Genomic DNA, 19,508 nt, shown 5'->3' with positions numbered 1-19,508 from the left:
ATATTTCTATCAACAGTGGAGGGAGAACCAAAACTGCCATTTCACCACCCATTGATGAATGGATGAACGAATGAGAGTTTATTATCATATACAATGTTAATAATTATTATTATGTACATATTATCATGCACAATATCATGTACAATCTATAGATTCAACAAAATTCTTATTTACTGCTGTTTCCCAGTTTGTCAAACACACGACCAGCCATTTAGTTACACTGACAACAAACATTTTGCAGAAGGTTTGCTTCCTGAAAAAAAAATGAGGATTATGATCGACAACTTCAGGCTGAATACAAAGATAATTTCAGATTTGCTGAATTCCACAGGAAGTTGGAGAAACATTATATTAACTCGCATTGAATTGAGCAAGTTTAATCGCATAATGGTGTTGACGTATTGCGCGCGTTCAACTGACCTAAAAACGTTTTGTTGCTGATTTTCCTTTGTACTGAGCATCTGATGCCTGTCGAGTCAGTGTCCAGCAGCACTGATGGGTTCCAGTTGCCCTGATACCGCTTTTCCACGGCCGCAATATCCCGGTGAAACCTTCCACCATGTTTGTCACTGACTGCACCAAGATCAGCAGGGAAGACGTCCAAGTGCGAATTCTTATATGCTTTAAGTAGCTTTAAAATATGACAGGAAATCTCAAAAATAGGTTACATCTAAAAAACACTACATGAAAGGGTTGTTTTAAGGTGATTTTTGTGTTCAGCAGCCCAAAATCCATAAAATACGCCCAAAAGTGTTCAGGAAGCAAAATCTTTATTGTCCAGAGGTATAAATAACACTTAACATAACAGAAAGAGAAAGAAAGAATAACTTTTTTAAGGAAAGAGAGAAATAAGTAAATAACAAATAGTGCAACAAATGTTTTCTGTCTCTCTGCAGACAGACCTTTAATACTGTGGATCAGGTGATATAGGGAGGTTCAAGGGTCTGACAGCTGTTGAAAGTAAAACTGTTCTTGAACCAAGAGCTTTGATGTATGTGAGTTTCAGAGTGGCCTGATATATTCTGTGCACCCAGTTTCACATCACCTGTTGCAACCCTTGTGGGAGGTATGCTACTCATTTAGCACATCAGGAATAGGGGAGATTCAATTTTTAGACAGAACTCTAGTTGCAGTTAAACAAGGCAGGCTTCAGGTGCTCAGGGCTGAGTGCAATGCACAAGCACCCTGGAGAAACTCAGCACCAGACACAGAAAATAGAGGGTAACCAATGTTTCGAGTCTGGACCCTTTGTCAGGTGTAAGGAAAAACAGGTAGGTGTCTGAAGAAAAGAAGTGGACCAAGGGGGAGAGGAGAGGAAGAAGGGGGAATGAGCACAGGCTAACAGGTAAGAGGTAATAGGTGGATACTGGTGGGAGGGTAGAAGAGAAAAAAGCTGCTCAGTGAGAAAGATAGATAGAACTCTGGTTGCATTGCAGCTCCAGATATCTAGGTTCGATCTTTATCTCTGGAAGAGTGGAACTGAATGTATATTCCTTTTGTAATCAAGGAACAACTCTTGACGTTGATCGTCTTTTATCGATATTGAGTATATACATATTAAATTCTGCTGGATATAAGGCACAAATATCCAAAATAGACTTGAGTACTTCCAATTACTAATCACCGCCATCGTCACAATATATTAATGAAAGCATACATATTTAATTATTTCAGCCAATCTGTGCTTGGATTGATTTCCTGATCCCAGTAATAGCAAACTGGAGCATAATTTGAAAGCAAACTTCCAATGTTCTAACCAAAACATAAGTGATTTCCTTGTTGAAATCGAAGAGGTTTCGAGAGAAATTGATGGGGCGATAATAAGAAGCTTTTTTCTCAGGCTGGAGAGTGGAGCTGGTCTCACATTAAGGTTGTAAAAATAAACAGTGGCGAAACCTCTGTGTCCAATTTCATACGGAGTCACTGAGCATTTTTTTTCTTTTGGTAACCAAATGTTATTGTTTATTGCTTGCGGCATTGACCACAAAAGTTGGGAGTCAATGAAAATGAGAATAAAAATTTAGATACTGGATCGTATGAACTGAAAGCAAGAAAAGTATCGGAAACACTCGTCTTAATTTGTGGGAGGAAAAGGAATGTTAAAGCTTCAGGTCGGGACAAGTTCAAAAGCCTGTTCATATTAAATGTAGAAGAAATGAGGGGGGAGGGAGGGATTGGGCACAAGGAATATCTATTACAGAGTGAGATGAGAGTTTTCATGGAATAAACTATTGTGGAAGTTACCTAGTTAAAGAATTAGTGAGCCAAATTATTCAACCAAACAATATAACTATTGAGGCTTCAGTTACATTAAAAGCCAGAGTGAAATCTCATTGGAAATAATATAGTTTTGAACTCCTTATTTAGGGAACAGAAATAATTAGGTTGGAAGTATTTATACAACTAGCTTTATCGTTGGAATGGATAGGTTGGCTTCTGAGGAATTGATGAATAGATGATTTGGTTCCATTGGAGTTCAGAACAATGATCAGTATTGGTAACCATGAGAGTGAAACTATTAATAATTATCATCTATTTTACCAGTAGTTTACCAGCTGTCCTGTTTTGTATGCCCATCCAGATTCATATCAATGTGCTTTTCTCTTAATTGCTCAACCTCATTGTGCTGATGGACATTAAGGAATGAACAACATGGGTGCATGCTGTAAATAAGTTGTAGGCATGTCCACCAACGGTTAATACATTTGATTTAGCAGCAGGTAAATTTTTCAATTGGTGTGGAAATGTGAATTATATTGGAAGGTGAGAGGAAAAAATTAACAGCCTTGAAGGTTTTTCTAGTCATGGAACTAAGACAATAAGTCCACATAGAACCTGAGGTAGTAGATGGTAATCTGACTGATAATGTGATATGCCGAATAGGAATGAGTAATTTGTTTTATGCAGGCTGATGTCTCTGAGACTTATGCACGGAGCAAGCTGGCAGAGTGATTCTTGCATTCATCCAATAATGTCACTGACTGCGGTTTCTATCTTTGTCATGTGCCATCCATGCCAGTGGATGTCCCGAGCTTGAGACAGAAACCTGTAACAACATCATCAACACAAATACAAATGGTCTATGAGATTTCAGCCAACAGCAAGAATGAATTTTTCATTGAAATATCTGGTAGAAAGACAACTTGTTTTCCTCAGTCAGTGCTTTCCTCTGAATTTGAAACCATATTTCCCTCATAACAGCAGAATTGATTTGGAATTTGTGTGGAACCTTTCGCCATTGGATGATAGTGACATTAGACAGAGAATCCTCATTTTATTTCCCAGTTATAAGCATCTTCCTGTGTTAAGGTGAAGTCTCCCATCCAAAGAAGATAACTGACCTTCTATTCTTGGGCCTGACCTTGGAATGAGTCAGCACAGCCCTTGAAGGTTTCTCTTCTGGTGGTATGGCTTATACAGTGCAACATGACTCGGGCTTTCAGCTAAGCTCCACAGAGTGAAGGCCTCCATCTGTGAAGTCACCGTGGTGGCTTCAAACCTTCTCAACATCGCAGCCAAAGAATAGTCTGCATTACCCTGACTGCTTCAGAATCCTTGCGTATTGGAAAGGTGTATAGATGATTCCCCAACCCCAGCCTGCCACCTTGAAGTTCCCCGGGGATTTATCGAACGCCCAAACAACAGCCATCCTTCTGAGATTTCCTGACCTGTCCATCTGTACGGTTGCCATTAGCAACGCAATCGGAAGCTTGTTTGTGCGAGCCTGGGTTTTTTTTTCTCTGTTCATCATACTTCCAGTAGAATGGATCTGCACTTTTTTACATGTCACTGCTTCAAGGTGAAACCACTTCCTGAGAATAATGGAGTGTGATGGCACCAGTTTCTGATCAGTGAACATCTGGGTGTTTGGTGTTGGTGGAGGAATGAGATTAAGCACTTCCTCATACGACAGATGCACTGTTCGAGAACTTGGCAAAGCAAGTTTTTCTTTTGAATCATGAAATCACAGAAACCGGTCCTTCAGCCTGCCCAATGTGCTAACCCATTCATATTAAACAGTTTGAATCAGAATTTATTATTAAGTCAAGTTTATTGTCATCTGATTGTACAAGTTTAATGTGACAAATAGCATTCTCCTGTCCCCAGTGCAAAAACATGCAGACACATGACCAGACACAACACACATACAGACAAACAATACATATGCAGGACAAGATATTATATCTGTAAAAATAGATAAATAAACAAATAAATAAATAAATAGATGAATAAATAAATAAATAGACAGACATTGTTTTGTACCAATGAGAGTCGCGGATGTTTACTGCGAGCAGTTCCTTTGGTGACTCAGCATTCTCACTGCCCATGGGAGGAAGCTGTTCCTCAGCCTGGTGGTGCAGGCTATGATCCTCCTGTATCTCTTCCCCGGTGGAGCAGCTGAAAGATGCTTTGTGCAGAGTGGAAGGGATCCTCAATGATTTTGTGTGCCCTCTTCAGACAACAATCCCAGTAGATCACATCATGGGGGTTGGAGGGGTGGGGAGACTCCAGTTATTGGCATGAATATGTCATAAAATATATTATTTTGCAGTAGCATCACAGGTTTAAATATTGCTATAAATTACATTTGAAAAATAAATAAATAAATTAGTGCAAAAAGAAGAGAAAGTGAGGTCATGCCTGTGGTTCATTATCTGTTCAGAGATCTGATTGCCGAGGGGAAGCTGTTTTTGTGGCATTGGGTGTTCGTCTCCTTCCCAATAGTAGCACTGTGAACAGGGTGGTGAGGGTCCTTGAGGATAGAGGCTGCTTTCTTATGGGTATTCTTGATGGAGTAAGGACTAATGATGGCACTGGCCAAGTTCACAACTCTCTGTAGTCTTTTCCTATCCTGTGCATTGGCATCTCCATACTAGACAGAGATACAAGTGGTCAGAATGCTCTCCACGGTACACCTGCAGAAATTTGCAAAAATCTTTAGTGACATGTCAAATCTCCTCAAACTCCTCAGAAAATATAGCTGCTGGCAAGCCGCCTTCATGATTGCATCAACATTGAGGCCACAGAATACATCTTCAGAGATATTGACACCCAGGAATTTGAAGTTCTCAACCCTTTCCGTTGCTGACCCCCCCAATGAGAACTGGTTTGTGTTCTCCTGATTTCCACCTCATCAAGTCCACAATCAGCCCCTTAGTTTTGATTAAACTGGTGGAGGACTTTCTTGTCCTACCAGTTCCTTTGCGATTACAAAGCTCACCAGTATGCTCCTTCTTCTTAATAATGTCCCAAACAATTGAGTTTGATAATGCTAACGATGTCTCTTACAGTTGTTTTCTTGTTTTTCAGCCTCTTAATGGCTTCTTTGACTGTCATTGGCACAACTCTGGTCTTCATGTTGAAAAATAGCAACTACAGACTCCAAAGATAATCAAAAACTTTGAAGCAAGCCTAGCTCTCTTATACCTGCATCAATGAAGCAATTAAACAAACCTGAGTAATCGCAAACATCTGCAAAGGCCATTGTTCCAAATGTTATTGTGCCCTGAAATGGGGGAACTATATATAAAAAATGTTGTAATTTCTATATGGTACAGTAACTTGTGGAATTCCACAAGGTTCTTTTCTGGGGCATCTATTCTTAGTGATCTTTATAAATGAGCTAGATCAGTGGATCTCAACCTTTTTGTTTCCACTCACATACCACTTTAAGTATTCCCTATGCCATAGGTGCTCTGTGATTAGTAAGGGATTGTTTAAGGTGGTATGTGGATGGAAAGAAAATGTTTGAAAACCACTGTATTAATCATTCCTAATTGGTTTGTTATGTGCACAGTTTCATAACTCCAAAGGAAATGGGCCAATGACAATTTTTCTCAAGCACAATATTTCAGTAACAATTGGTTCTAGACCAGTGATTCTCAACCCTCCCTTCCCACTCACCTACCACCTTAAGCAATCCCTTACTGATCACAGAGCACCGATGGATTAGGGATTACTTAAAGTGGCATGTGAGTGGAAAGAAAAACATTGAGAAACACTGACCTAGATGAAGTTTGTGGATGATACAAAGGTTGGAGGAGTTGTGGAAAGTTCTGAGGTTGTCATAGGTTACAAAAGGATATAGAGAGAATGCAGAGTTGGGCAAAAAAGTGGCAGATGGAGTTCAATCCAGATAAATGTGAGGTGATGCATTTGGGAAACACAAACCTTAAGGCTGAGTACAGGATTAATGGTCAATTACTTAGGAGTGTGGATGACCAGCAGGACCTTGGGATCCAAATTCATACATCCCTCAAGGTCGCAACGCAGGTTGATAGAATAGTTAACAAGGCCTATGGGAGATTGGATTCCATTAATAGGAGGTCATGGTGCAACTCTACAAATCTCTGTTGACAATACTTGGAGTATTGTCACTTCATTTCAGGAAGGATGTGGAAGCTATGGAGAGGGTGCAAAGGAGATTTACCAGGATATTGCCTGGATTGGAAAATGTTTTATGTGTCAGCAGATCTGGGACTTTTCTCTTTGGACCATAGAAGGATGAAAGGAGACTTAATAGAAGTCTTCAAGATTATGTTATGCATGGATAGGGTGGACAGGTAGCACCGTTTTCCCAGGTTAGGAATAGCAAACACTAGAGGACATATGTACAAAGTGAAGGGAGGGAAGTTTAGGGGACACTTCAGAGGTAAGTTGTGGGAGCCTGGAATGCCTTGCCAGGGATGGTGGTAGAGGCTGAAACAATAGGGGCATTTAAGAGAAGGAATATATAGGTTGCACAACATCAAGGGTCGAACGGCCTGTACTATGTTGTAGTATTCTAAACCAAAATGTATACAAATAACTTTGAATAAAATCTGGAATGCACACTTTAATCACATGTGAATTGTTTGATTACAAATGTTAAAATATTAAAATGTGTCTTTGTCCCGAAGAGTTGAGATCTCAGATCTCAGTTTTTTTTTCTTTGTACTAAAAGAGGAATGCAAAATTAAGATGCCAGTAATTGGAAAACAACTGGAGAGGAGACTGAGTAATAGGACTTACAGGCCTTTGGTTATGGATAAATATGCCTTTAAAAGAGATAGATTGTGGGGGGGTTTAGTGTAGGTCACTTCACAAACAGAGTAACACTTCACAAAAGACATCTCATTTAAAATGCAAGAGCTTTGCTGAAGCTGGACGATAAGGCTCCGGTTGACTTTGCAGAGACAAAGGAACTGCTTTGGAATAAACTTCAAAAGGAGGTGCAAATGGAACAGAGTCCAGGCTCAAGTACTGATAAGATCTTTCAAAGATTGGGGTTGGAGCCTTGGGAGAGGTCATTTGGATTTTTACAAGCAGAGAAAGGAAAAAAAAACAAACAGGATCCTTCTCTCAGAGACAGAGAGAGAGGTAAAAGTCAGTTCAACAGTAGCAGTTGAGGCTGCAAAATAGCAAGCTGGCAGGCTTGTTGAAAATCCCATTTTGAAGATGGGTTGGGAGTTCTGAGTTCAGTCTGTTCAAACACCTTGTAGTCCTTACAAGAGGAAATGGCTGGCTAGAATGTTTCTCCTGAAATAAGGGAAAGAAAAGGAACTCTGTGGTGACTTGAAAGAAGAGATTATCATTTAGAAAACCCATGATGGGGAAAGTTTCTTCAGCATGACACGGAAGTGACTGAGTGCAGGAAATCAGTTTATGTGTGTCCAATGAGCAATAGCTATCTCTCTGAAACCAACAAGAACCGTCCTGAGTGGTAACCATTTAACTTTAAGCACCAGAGCCTGTGCACAGTCTAAGAATTGCCTGATACCAGTGAACTTGGAGAAGTGAAAAGTGAATGATTGGACTGTGAAACTAAGAACTTTCCTGAACATATACACATTACATACATGTGCACTTAGAATTAGAAAGGGGTTAAGTTAATAGTAATAAGTTAAAGATTGATCTTGTTATTATGTTTAAAGAAAATTAAAAGCAACTTTTCTTTAAGTAACCATTGACTTGGTGAATTTCTATTGCTGCTGGGTATTAGAGTCCTCTGGGCTCATAACAGTTTGGATTCAGAATTAGGTTACCCAGAGAAGAGAGGTAGCAGTTGTGGAACGGTGTCATTCGGCAAATGACCAATGGCATTTCGCAGGGATAATTGCTGGATCGCCTTCTGTTGGTGACATATGTTGGCATTGTGGGCAGAGACGAAGGCTATCAAAGGATACCAGGATAAAGATAAATCTCAGACATGAACATAGAAATGACAGATAGATTTTAACCTGGACAGTATGAGGTGGTGTAAGGGGAAAATATCAAGTTAATGGAAGAACTCTTATAAGCATTCACATTCAGAGGGATCTGGAAGTCTAGATTCATAGGTCTCTGAAGGTGACCACGTGCAGATCAGGTGGTAAAGAAGGTATATAGTATGCTTGCTCCCATTGGTCAGAGCATTGAGTGTAAGGAAAGGAACTTCCATTGCAATTATGAAAACTTTGGTTCGTCTACATTTGTGCAATTCTGGTTATTGCTTTATAGGAAGGATGTGAAGGCTTTGGAAAAGGAACAGAAGGATGGTGCTTGGATTAGGGGGCATGAGCTACAAGGAGAAGTTGGAAAAACTTGGGTTGTTTCCTCTGGAGGGTCAGAAGGTGACCCGATGGAATTTTCTAAAATTCTGGGATGCATCGGAAATTCTTTTTCAAGTCCAAAAATGTCAAATACTGAATTATATGTTTTTAAATTGAGGGAAGGAAAGTTTAAGGGAGATGTGAGGGAAAGTGTTTTTTTTTACTCAGAGCAATATGGGTAACAAACAGATGTGGTGGTGAAAGCAGATATGATAACAGCATTTATAACATTGAATGTAAATCATTACAGCACAGTACATGCCCTTCGGCCCATGATTTTGTGCTGATCCATATATGTATTTTTAAAAACTAAATCTTCCATACCTCATAACTCTTTATTTTTCTTTCATCTGTGTGCCTGTCTAACAGTCTCTTAAATGCCTATTGTTTCAGCCTCCACCACCACCTCTGGAAAGGCAACCGCAACTCTGTGTTAAAAAAAAAAGCTTACCCCTGATGTCTCCCTTAAACCTTCCTCCCTTCACTTTGTGCAGATGTCCTCTGGTGTTTGCTATTCCAGCTCTCATAATCTTGTAGACCTCAATTTAAGTTTCCTCTCATCCTTCTACACTCCAAAGAGAAAAGCCAAACTCAGCTAACCTTGCCTCAGAAGAAATACTTTCCAATCCAGGCAACGTCCTGGTCGATTTCCTCTGCACTATCTCCATAGCTTCCATATCCTTCCTGTAACTTAAGAAGCTTCTAAATAGATCCTTGAATATGCAAGCAGCACTGATTTAGTTTAATTTGGTCCTTTGATAAGTGTTCCATAAGACTGAGGGTTGATGGATCTTTCGAATAGTGTATTTTCCTGAAATTGACTCTTTTTGCCAAACACCATTAATTAAAAAAAAACTGGGACACCCCTGAATTAAATAGTTATTGTGATAAAACCTGAGAAATATTCTCTATCATCAGCTGTGATTCATTTGAAGCAATGTACCAATACAACATTGCATTTATCATAGAATTCATGCATTAATGTAATTTTCAAACCAAAAGCTGCAGAAACAGCATTAAAACCAAATTAAAAAGTGATGCATTGATAACATTTTAAACTGAAAAATAACCAGCTAATTGGATGCATTCCAAAAGACCACGTTCAACTCCTTCCTGTCTGATCAATGTTCTAATGTTGGTGGAGACAGCTCTACCCGCCACATTTAAATTTACAAATGTGAAAAATGTAAAGAATGCTCAATGTGGCAATTCTTCCTGAGAAATGACATGGATTGAAATTGTTGCACAAATGCATTAATTATAGTTGATTGATTCAGTGCAGACTGTACCTGGGTGTGAGGCGTGGCAAATCTTTGTCGCCCGTAAACCTTTGGGTCATTGAGGGCTGGGTGTCTCGACCAGTTTTGCTTAGTTAAGCATTACTTTCAAATGTGGATAAGTAAAATGCCAGGGACAAGGTCGTTCCACCAACAATATGCTTCTGAAGGATGATCGTGCATTGAACCTACAGGAAACAGCCAGTGCTGCAAGTCTGTTCCTCAGGATGAAGGGTAATGTCCCTGGCAACTGGTTGAATAATTTTGATGGGGAGGGAGGATTGAAATTCAATGATCCTCCTCCAAGAAGACCATGTTCTAATTTAACTGAGAGATATATATTTAGATACAGCAACAGGCCCTTCTGGCCCGTAAGCCCATGCTATCCAAATACACCAATTAACCTACAAACCTGTATATTTTTGGAGGGTGTGAGGAAATCGGAGCATCCCCACGCAGATGCAGGGAGAACAGACAAACTCCTTATAGACAGCGTAAGATTTGAACCCAGATCGCTGGCTCTGTTGTAGCGTTAACTTGTTCAGTTACTCAGCACTAAGGTCTGGGATAATTTTGTTGATAAGTTATTTGCTGTGGCCTATCTAAGCAGCGTTAATAATTTTTACAATGTTTCAAGGGTTTCTTGGCAACTCCACAGCATGCTGGATGTTTCACTATCTTGCAAGTTTCAACTGATTTTTTTTTTTGTTTTCAATTCAGAAGAGAACTCCACAGCCAAACGCACAAGGAAAATTCGGAACAAGACCCAGAACTACCTAAACCGGTATGCTACTGACGGACTCCGGACACTATGCATCGCCAAGCGGGTGGGTGATTAACAATCCTTTATTCTGTGTCAAGTTAGGATGATAAAGAGAAAGTGATACAGTATGGAAGCACGCCCTTTTACCGACTGAAACCCTGCCAGCTATCAAGCACCAATACTGCTTGTATTGCATAGTGTATGCTATTGATCCATAAATTCATCTTTATTGCTTAATCTTTTTGTGAAGTTAATTCCTCACTGCTTGCTAAAAATATTAATTGAATGATTTTGACATTTGTGAAATGGAATGAAAATACAACTGATAAAATTGTGAGAAGACACACACCCATTAACGTTGCACTCACGGATGATTTCCTCCATTATTGTGACAACCCACTTTTTTAATCTTGATGAAGGACTTCAACTCAAAATGTTGAACACGTCTTTTTTTTCTCCCATTGGTGCATCACGACCCATTAAGCTCCTGCGATAGGCTGTTTCTGTGCTAGATTCTAGCAGCTTCAGTCTCTCGTGTGTTTAATCTATTGAAAGAGATTCAGCGTGTGAATCTTCTGGGCACACATTTCCACCATGATTTTCCATCACCTTCAGCCTGGATCCATAGTTCTTCCATCAAGCCTCACTATTTGCTCCATCGACCCACTTCTTCTTTCACCGAGTTATGATCACAAATAATACATGTCACTTGAAGACTGGACCCATACAATCAAAAAAAGTCTGAAATTTTTATTTTACACTTCCAGAATAGAGAAGGGAAAAATCACCAAATATAAAATAACTTGTTTAACAGTTTATCAAAATATCTGGAATCAGACATTTTGGGTCCACATTTTGGCAAAAAGACTTTTGAGGCCCTTCAGACATTTTTGTGCCTATAGTATGGCACTGGCCCTGCACCCCCCGGCTTTGCGGCATTTCTGAAATATTTTGGGATTTATTGTTATACTTAGGTTCATGTTTGGTGCTGGCCCTGCTCCCCACACTGTTGCAGCACTGTCTGAACCCCCGGTGCTTCAGAAACCACTGTCTGAACCCCCTGCGTTGCGCAAACTCCCTCCCACCAGGAAACCACTTCCCCCAGGTAAAAACAGCCAGCGGGACTGTCAGAGAGTGGCTGGCTGGGCAGTCACTGAGCGGCTGGTAGGGCTGTCAGCGCGTGGTCGGAGGAACTGTAACAGGGTGGCTGGTGGGGCTGTTACAGGCCGCCAGCAGGTCAGAGTTGGTCAGAGATAGTGAGTGGGGTAACGGACCAAAATGTCCAGTGCCAAACTGTGGGCACCAAAATGTCTGGCGCAAAATTGTGAGTGCCAAAATGTCCTAGAAACAAAAATATCACAGTCCTTAACCAGATATCCATGCACATGGGATTAAAGTTTCTTTTCTTAGAAAAAAGTTTCATGAGTTCAAATGTCTGACTGAAAATATACATTTTCTTCCGGTAGCAGTTGTGCCCTGTGTTTGACTGGGATTTGTATTGCAGTAATCTGCTGGCTGTCTCCTTGTCAATCTGCAGGCCCACCCTCTCCTGCTAAATACCGTATTCCTGTTTAGTTTATAATCTCCACCCAAAGAAGCCACTATTGCCGGAGTCACTGTAGTTGCCTCCAGAGGGACCACCCAAGCTCCTGCCTCTGTAGCCACCTGCACCAATGTTCATAATCTGAGGACTGGTTGGGATAGTTGCCAATGTCATTGTAGTTCCCTCCACCACCACCGCCAAAGTTTCTGCCACTGAAGCTGCCATCGTAGCCAACTCCGCTGCCATATCTTTCGATTATAATAAATTCATATACAGAAAATATATAAATAATATAAAAATACCTGTGAGGCACTTAAGCACCGAGTTGCTTCCAGTAGCGTGCCGGGCCATAATCTGACGTCAAATTTGAAGACAGTGCAACCTTCCTGCCAGCAGGACAACGGTATTCACTTCACTCCAGCCTATACGTGTGGTGAATATGACACGGTGTGTTCAGCTGGTGAGATGGCCCCTGGTTGGTATGCTCAGCTTGATTTCTCCACCAAGTGTGAGATTCACAGAATCACAACACTCTTTTGGATAAATTGCCTTTGACATTTCCCATTGTACAGTATTTCTCCAGAATGGAAGCAAGACATGTAAGATGCAACCTAGGGCTTCAATTATTTTTAAATTAATAAGTTAGAAAACCCCACCAAGTCCTTCTTTAGATTGTTTGGTTTTAATTACTTTATAATTGTGAATGTCATGCTATATTTAATCGCATAATGGCAAGCAATCATAATACATTCATTATGCTAAGACTACTGACCGAAAACCACAGTGTGGTTAACATATTACATATAATACATTGACAGTGAGTGCCTGGGATTGTGACCTGAGGTGGAAGGAGTGGTGGGAGACTTTAAAAGTGTAAGAATATAGTTGCAATTTATTCTGGAGATTGAAAATTGATGTTTTCGCCTAACCAAAAGAACGCTCCAAAACTGAACCAAAAATAAAGACCAAAAAAAAATTCAAGCTCTATAAGGCAAGAATAGAGGGATATGAGGATCTTTTTTTCGAGTGATGACCTCCATAGATTTTTAGTCACCTGGGAGAAAATGAACCGGACAGCCTCTTTTGCAACCGGACAGCCTCTTTTTGCATAATTAGGTGGCAATCTAAGGATGTCTGGAATAATATAATTCTCAGTTGAGCCTTGATGGCAGAGTGCATCATTTCTCTCAGCTTATGGAATAAAGATAGAATCAGAATTATTGTCATGAACAAGACATGTAAATCGTTGTTTTGCATCAGCCATGTAAACATTCATATAATCCACCTTGAAATTTAATTTTTTTAATTTAAATACTTATATTTAAGTTTTAAATAAATTTAGACCTAGAGCATGGGAACAGGCATTTTGGCCCACGAGTCTGTGTCGCACAATTTACACCCCATTAACTTAAAATCCCATTAACTTAAATCCCCGGTATGTTTTGAACAGTGTGAGGGAACCGGAGCCCCTGGAGTAAACCCACGCAGACGTGAGATGAACGTACAAACTCCTTATAGATAACATGCGATTTTAACCCAGATCCCGTCCCAATTGTAAAGACATTGCACTAACTGCTACGTCAACCTTGCTGCCCGTTCCAACAATTAAGAAAAATAGTGCATGGAAAGTCAAAGAAGATAGTGTCTTTATTTCATTAATCATTCAGGAATCTGATAGAAGTGGGGAAGAAGTTGTCCTAGTGCCACTGAGTGCTCACCTTTATGCTCCTGTACCTTTTTTCCCCGATGGTAGTAGAGTGAAGAAAGCATGGCCTGGGTGGTGTGGGTCCTTGAGGAAAGAGATTACTTTCTTAGGACACTACCTCTTGTAGATGTCCTTGATGGAGTGAAGTCTAGTGCCCCTGATGCCATGGCTGAGTTAACAACCCTCTGGAGTTTTTTCTTGGCTCAGCGTTGGCACCTCCGTACCAACCAGAAGGCTTTCCATGGTACACCTGTAAAAGTTTTTGAGAGTTTTCGGTGACATACAGAATCTCCTCAAACACCCCACAAAGTATAGTCGGTGGTGAGCCTTCTTTGTGAGTTCTTGATCCTCTCCACTACGATCTCTCAATGATTGTATTCTCATGATTCCTCCTGAAGTCCACAATCATCTCCTTTGTTTTGCTAGCTTTGAGTGCAAGGTTGTTGGCGTGACACCACTCAACATGCGGGTCTATCTCCCTCCTGTTCGCTTCCTCGTTGTCGTTTGCAATTCTGCCAACAACCGTGGTGTCACTGGCAAATTTGTAGATAGCATTGGAATTGTACCTGGCCACACATCCATCGATGTATTTGAGTAGCGCCTGTGTTTATATTCAGTGAGGAGGAGAAATTGTTTCAAATCCATACTGACTATGGTTTTCCGATGAGGAAGTCAAGGATTCTGTTCCAGAGTTGGGTGCAGAGGCCAAGGATTTGACGCTTCTTGACCTGCACTGGGGAAATAATGGTGTTGAAGGCAAAAGAGCAGCCGTATGTATGAGTTGCTGTTATCGAAGTGAATCAGATCCAAGCGACATTGCATCTGCTGTGGAGAAATTGTGACGATAGGTGAATTGCAATGGGTTCAGACTTTGCTTACGTACATGTTAATTCTGGCCATGACCAGCCTCTCAAAGCATTTCATTACAGTAGATGTGAGAGCTACTGGACGATAGGCTTTCAGGCAGCTCACCCTGCTTTTCATGGGCTCTAGGATGATTGATGCCCTTTTGATGCAAGTGGGAACCTCTGACTGCAACAATGTGCGGTTGAAAATGTTCATGAACACTCCGGTTAGTTGGTTGGCACAGATTTTCAGTACCCTGACAGGAATGCCGTCAATTCCTGATACCTTGAGAGGGTTTACCCTCTTGAATAATTTTCTGATGACAGCCTCAGAGACAGATATCACAGGGTCCTAGACTTTGCAGGGATTCTAGAAGACACTTTGGTTTGGTTCTTCTTCTCAAAGTGGGCATAGAAGGTTTTCAGCTTATGGGGTAATGAAACATCACGACTATCTATGAGGTTCGCCCTCGTTTTGTAGGCCGTAATGGCCTGCACTCCCTGCCATAGCTGGCGTATATCTGTCTCTGTCTCTAGCTTCTTCCAGAGATAGCTTTCCACAGGTCGTACCTGGACTTCCAGTAGAGATCGGGATCCCCGGCCTTAAATGCCCTTCATTTCATATTCAGGAGGTTGTGAATCCTCAGATTCATCCAAGGCTTCTGGTTGGGGAACACCTGGTATGTGCGCGTGGGCACCCATTCATCCACACAGGTCTTGATGAAGTTGGTGAGACATTGCAAATTCATTCAAGTCTAAGGATGAATTCTTGAATATGGTCCAGTCCACTGATTCAAAGCAGTCCTGCAGGTGCTCCTCCAGCTCCCTCGACCATACTTTCTCCGTCTTCACTACTGGTGCTATAGTCCTCAGTCTGCTTGAATGCCAAGAGTAGAAGTACAGCCAGCTGATCTGACTTGCCAAAGTGTGGCTGTGGTATGGCTCACTAGGCGTTCTTCATGGTAGTGTAGCAATGGATGAGTGTGTTGGTTCCTCTGGTCTCACCTGTGAAGTTTTGGTGGTAGTTCGTTCGAGTCCTCCTCAGGTTGGCTTGATTGAAGTCCCCTACAGTGATTGGGAAGGCATCAGGGATGCCGCCTTGTGCCGTCTTGTGGCAACTAATCACATTGCTCATTCTCTCCAGTGCTAGCCAGATGTTAGCCTGGGGCGGAATGTGCAGAGAATCTAGAATTCAGAGTTATTGTTTAAAAATGTAACATTACCCATTTAAGACAGAGATGTGGCAATTTGTTTTCTCCCAGGGTCATGAATATTTTGAACTCTCTTCCTCAAAGAGCATTGGAAGCAGATTCTATAAATAATTTTAATGCTGCAGGTAGATAAATATGATTTAAAAATTACTTCAGATAAACAAGTCTGTGCATTTGAGGTTATAATCAGATCAGCCACACTGTCGCAGATCAGCAGACCCAAAGGGCCAAGTGATGCATTCTTGTTCCTAACTCGTGAGTTTGTGTGCATTAAATGTTAATTTGCCTGTGTTAACCCTAGATTAGCTTTTGGCACTGATGTTCAATGCCACAATTCCCACAAATAAGGCAGGAGGTGCAATTTGCATGACAACAGCATGCCTGGGCATATCCCTCTCCATATTACAGACAATTAGGTGACAGTGTGCTAGAACCATCCACTTCCGAACTTCAATCCAGCCCATTTGTCTAAGAGTTGCTGCAGAGCACCTTGCAGAAACTGCATCCTAGTTAAACCTACAGTGAAGGGAGTAAAGCTATGGATGAAATCATGTTCAGGTAACTTTAAAAGGACAAAATGCCAGCTTAAATCCATTGACAACACTGGACAACATTTTATTTTCAAAAGGTTTGCTTCCTGAAACAATTTCAGGCTTATGATAGACAACTTCAAGCTGAAGACAACAATAACAATATTTGCTATATCATGTAGGAAGTTGGAGTAACATTAAATTAACTTTTATTAAATATAGCATTAAGCATATACTTGCCACAAATGTAACAGAATGTATTGCAGTTGTTGCGACATTGATGATACATTTCTGCTGTATTGAATCTTCCAGAAGACAAAAACATGTCATTAAGTACACTCACTATGTTATTGCCTGAAGATCATGTGCATCAATCTGTGTACAATCTATAATCAATGTAATGCACAGCATCTGTATATGTGAGCTGCTTTTACAGTCTGCCTGCACTAAGCATGCCCAGGCCTAAAATAACATTTGCATAGCACCTGCACTGACCAAAACAGCTTGCTTTGTGGCCAAAAAAAACTAGTAGACTTAAAATAGGTTGTATCTTTTAAAAAAAGGCATGTGATAGGAAGATTTTAAACGGATTTTCAAGGTCCAAAATCCATAAAATACACCCAAAAGTGTTCAGGAAGCAAAGTCTTCCTTGTTCACTGCTTTCAAAGAGCTTAAATCCATTGACTCTTTTTAATTAAGTGAAGGATAAATATTGATCCGCGTTTCCTTTCAGTTGATAACTTCACCATTCCATTCTGTACAAAGATTCCCAGCTGGCAAAACTGTCTTGGAAGCAAGGATTTTTTTTTTTTTTCGGAAACCTGGCTGGAGCATCTGGTTCCAGAACACTTCTATAAAGGAAAATTCCTTTTTATAATTATCTTATGTTGGCATCCAAACTTATTTTTATCAAGAATAATTTTCTATGCGTCTTGTGAAGGAACGGAGAAACTTGCATTTGTGTAATAAAAACACAACGTTGGAGAAACCCAATAGGTCAAACATTGTACTTTATATAGCAAAGATAAAGATCCATAACTAACAAAATCAAGGTATGAGCAAAATACTGGCAGGCATCAGAACTTGCCTCGATGAAGGGATCAAGCCTGAATCGTTGATTATGTATCTTTTTCTTTGGTAGGTAAAGTACATTATTTGCCCTGCTGATTTTCTCCAGCACTAGGTTCTTACTTCAGTCATGGTGTCTGTAGACTCTCGTGTTTTACTATATTTATGTTTTTTTAAAAATTTATATTCAATTTAATTAAGCTATTTCCATGCCTGGCATTCCTAATTTTGTTGCTGCAGTACCTTTGTGCTGATGGTAGTGGGTTAAAGATACTGTGATACAAAGATTGAACGCAGATCGCTCGTGCATTAAAGAAGCAGATGTTCTTCATCTCTGGTCTGTTGACAGTTCTCTTTCTCAGAGAGCCATTGATAGTGAAATCAAACAGTTGATCTGAAACAAAAAAAAAGTCATTTCTGATAAGGGGCAGTCTTGTTTTAATTGAGAGATGCAGGCCCTTCCAGAAACTCATGCAGACATAGGGATGATGTACAGACTCCTTGCAGACTGCACTGGATTCGAACCCACATTGCCGGCACTGCAAGACCATTGTGCTAACCAGTTTTTCATTGACGTTTTCTGAATAATCCACAGATCATTACAACTAATAAAATACTAACCATTATAGGGTATGTTGCAGTCAATTTGTAGACGGGAAACACCACCAAACACTCGTGTGAAATGACCAGACAAAATTTAATTCAGAATCACCCAAAATAGCACCTCTGACTGAGTGGCTTAAGCCCCTTTCACACTTGCATCCCACTAACTTGGCCGTTTGGTGTCCTGGGACAGGAATGGGGGAGTTTGGCTTTTCACACTTGACCACTCCTAACTGGGACACTGAACACTTTCCCATTTACAAGGAGCCATCCCCGAGGTTAGGACTGTTCTACCTTCTACTGGTGATGTCATGACGCATCGAGCGATGGTGGACCTACCCTAAATCCTGATCAATGTATTATGATCTGATAGTTGAACAGAGATGTTCAAAATTAATCAATTATAACACAATTAAGCTTTATGTACAGCACCTTATGAGCCCTTCAGCCCGTTTTTTGTTGTGCTAACCTATATAAACCTTCATAAGGGACCGTGGGAAAGTGTGAGCAATAAATAGCAATTGTGGACAATTGTTAAACAGGGTTGGAAAATTGGTAGCGCTGTAACACTATTTATATAGTGTGGGAAACTTGGTAGCACTATCGTGTACAATTTATAAAGACCATGGGAAAAAGCGATGGCAGACCTGCCCTCCCAGATTTCCATGTGGCAAAGGGCTGTGTGCCCATACGTGGAGCATTCATAGAGGGGCTTCTCTGCTGCATGGCATTCTGGGAAGTCAGGTCCGCCATTGCTTTTTCCCCATGGTCTTTATAAATTGTGTGCTACAACATTAACAATTTTCCCACGCTGTTTAAAAATTGTCCGCTATTGCTATTTATTTCTTCTCTCTCTCCCCTTCCCCCCCCCCCCACCCCAATGTGACTTTCCATGGCCACCCCATCTTTTCTTCCAGCAATCATGCAAAAACTTGGGTCATTTCAATCCCACAATGGAATTACCCATTTCACACTTGCCTGATTGCAACAGCAGCATCTGCTGATGCTGGGGATTGTACTGGGGTCGAGGCCGTCAATCCCCAGTGCGAGATGATGTCATCAGACACCAGCATTAAGGTGATTTTGCTTTCACACTTGCCACTTTAAAGGCCGATTGCCGTTTGATTCCTGGGATCACTTGCAGGTGTGAAAGGGGCTATTTTTTTTCTTTCTTTGGCTTGGCTTCGCGGACGAAGATTTATGGAGGGGGTAAAAAAGTCCACGTCAGCTGCAGGCTCGTTTGTGGCTGACCAGTCCGATGCGGGACAGGCAGACACGATTGCAGCGGTTGCAAGGGAAAATTGGTTGGTTGGGGTTGGGTGTTGGGTTTTTCCTCCTTTGCCTTTTGTCAGTGAGGTGGGCTCTGCGGTCTTCTTCAAAGGAGGCTGCTGCC

The 19,508-nt window shown here is 40.9% G+C and overlaps 1 protein-coding gene across 3 annotated transcripts in view; it reads left to right on the top strand.

Annotated features, from left to right (window-relative positions):
- The window catches only part of atp10a (ATPase phospholipid transporting 10A), a 252,799-nt gene that overhangs the window by 194,219 nt on the left and 39,072 nt on the right, over window positions 1-19,508 (top strand). For all 3 annotated transcript variants that reach the window (XM_069891894.1, XM_069891893.1, XM_069891895.1), the window contains one exon: window positions 10,568-10,674. In XM_069891894.1, coding sequence (XP_069747995.1) covers window positions 10,568-10,674 — 107 coding nt within the window. The remainder of the gene's footprint in view (window positions 1-10,567; window positions 10,675-19,508) is intronic.

Source organism: Narcine bancroftii, chromosome 7, assembly GCF_036971445.1.
Source record: "Narcine bancroftii isolate sNarBan1 chromosome 7, sNarBan1.hap1, whole genome shotgun sequence".
Taxonomy (NCBI): Eukaryota; Metazoa; Chordata; class Chondrichthyes; order Torpediniformes; family Narcinidae; genus Narcine; species Narcine bancroftii.
Note: the sequence above shows the minus strand (reverse complement) of the source record. Positions and strands in the feature narration are given on the sequence as shown.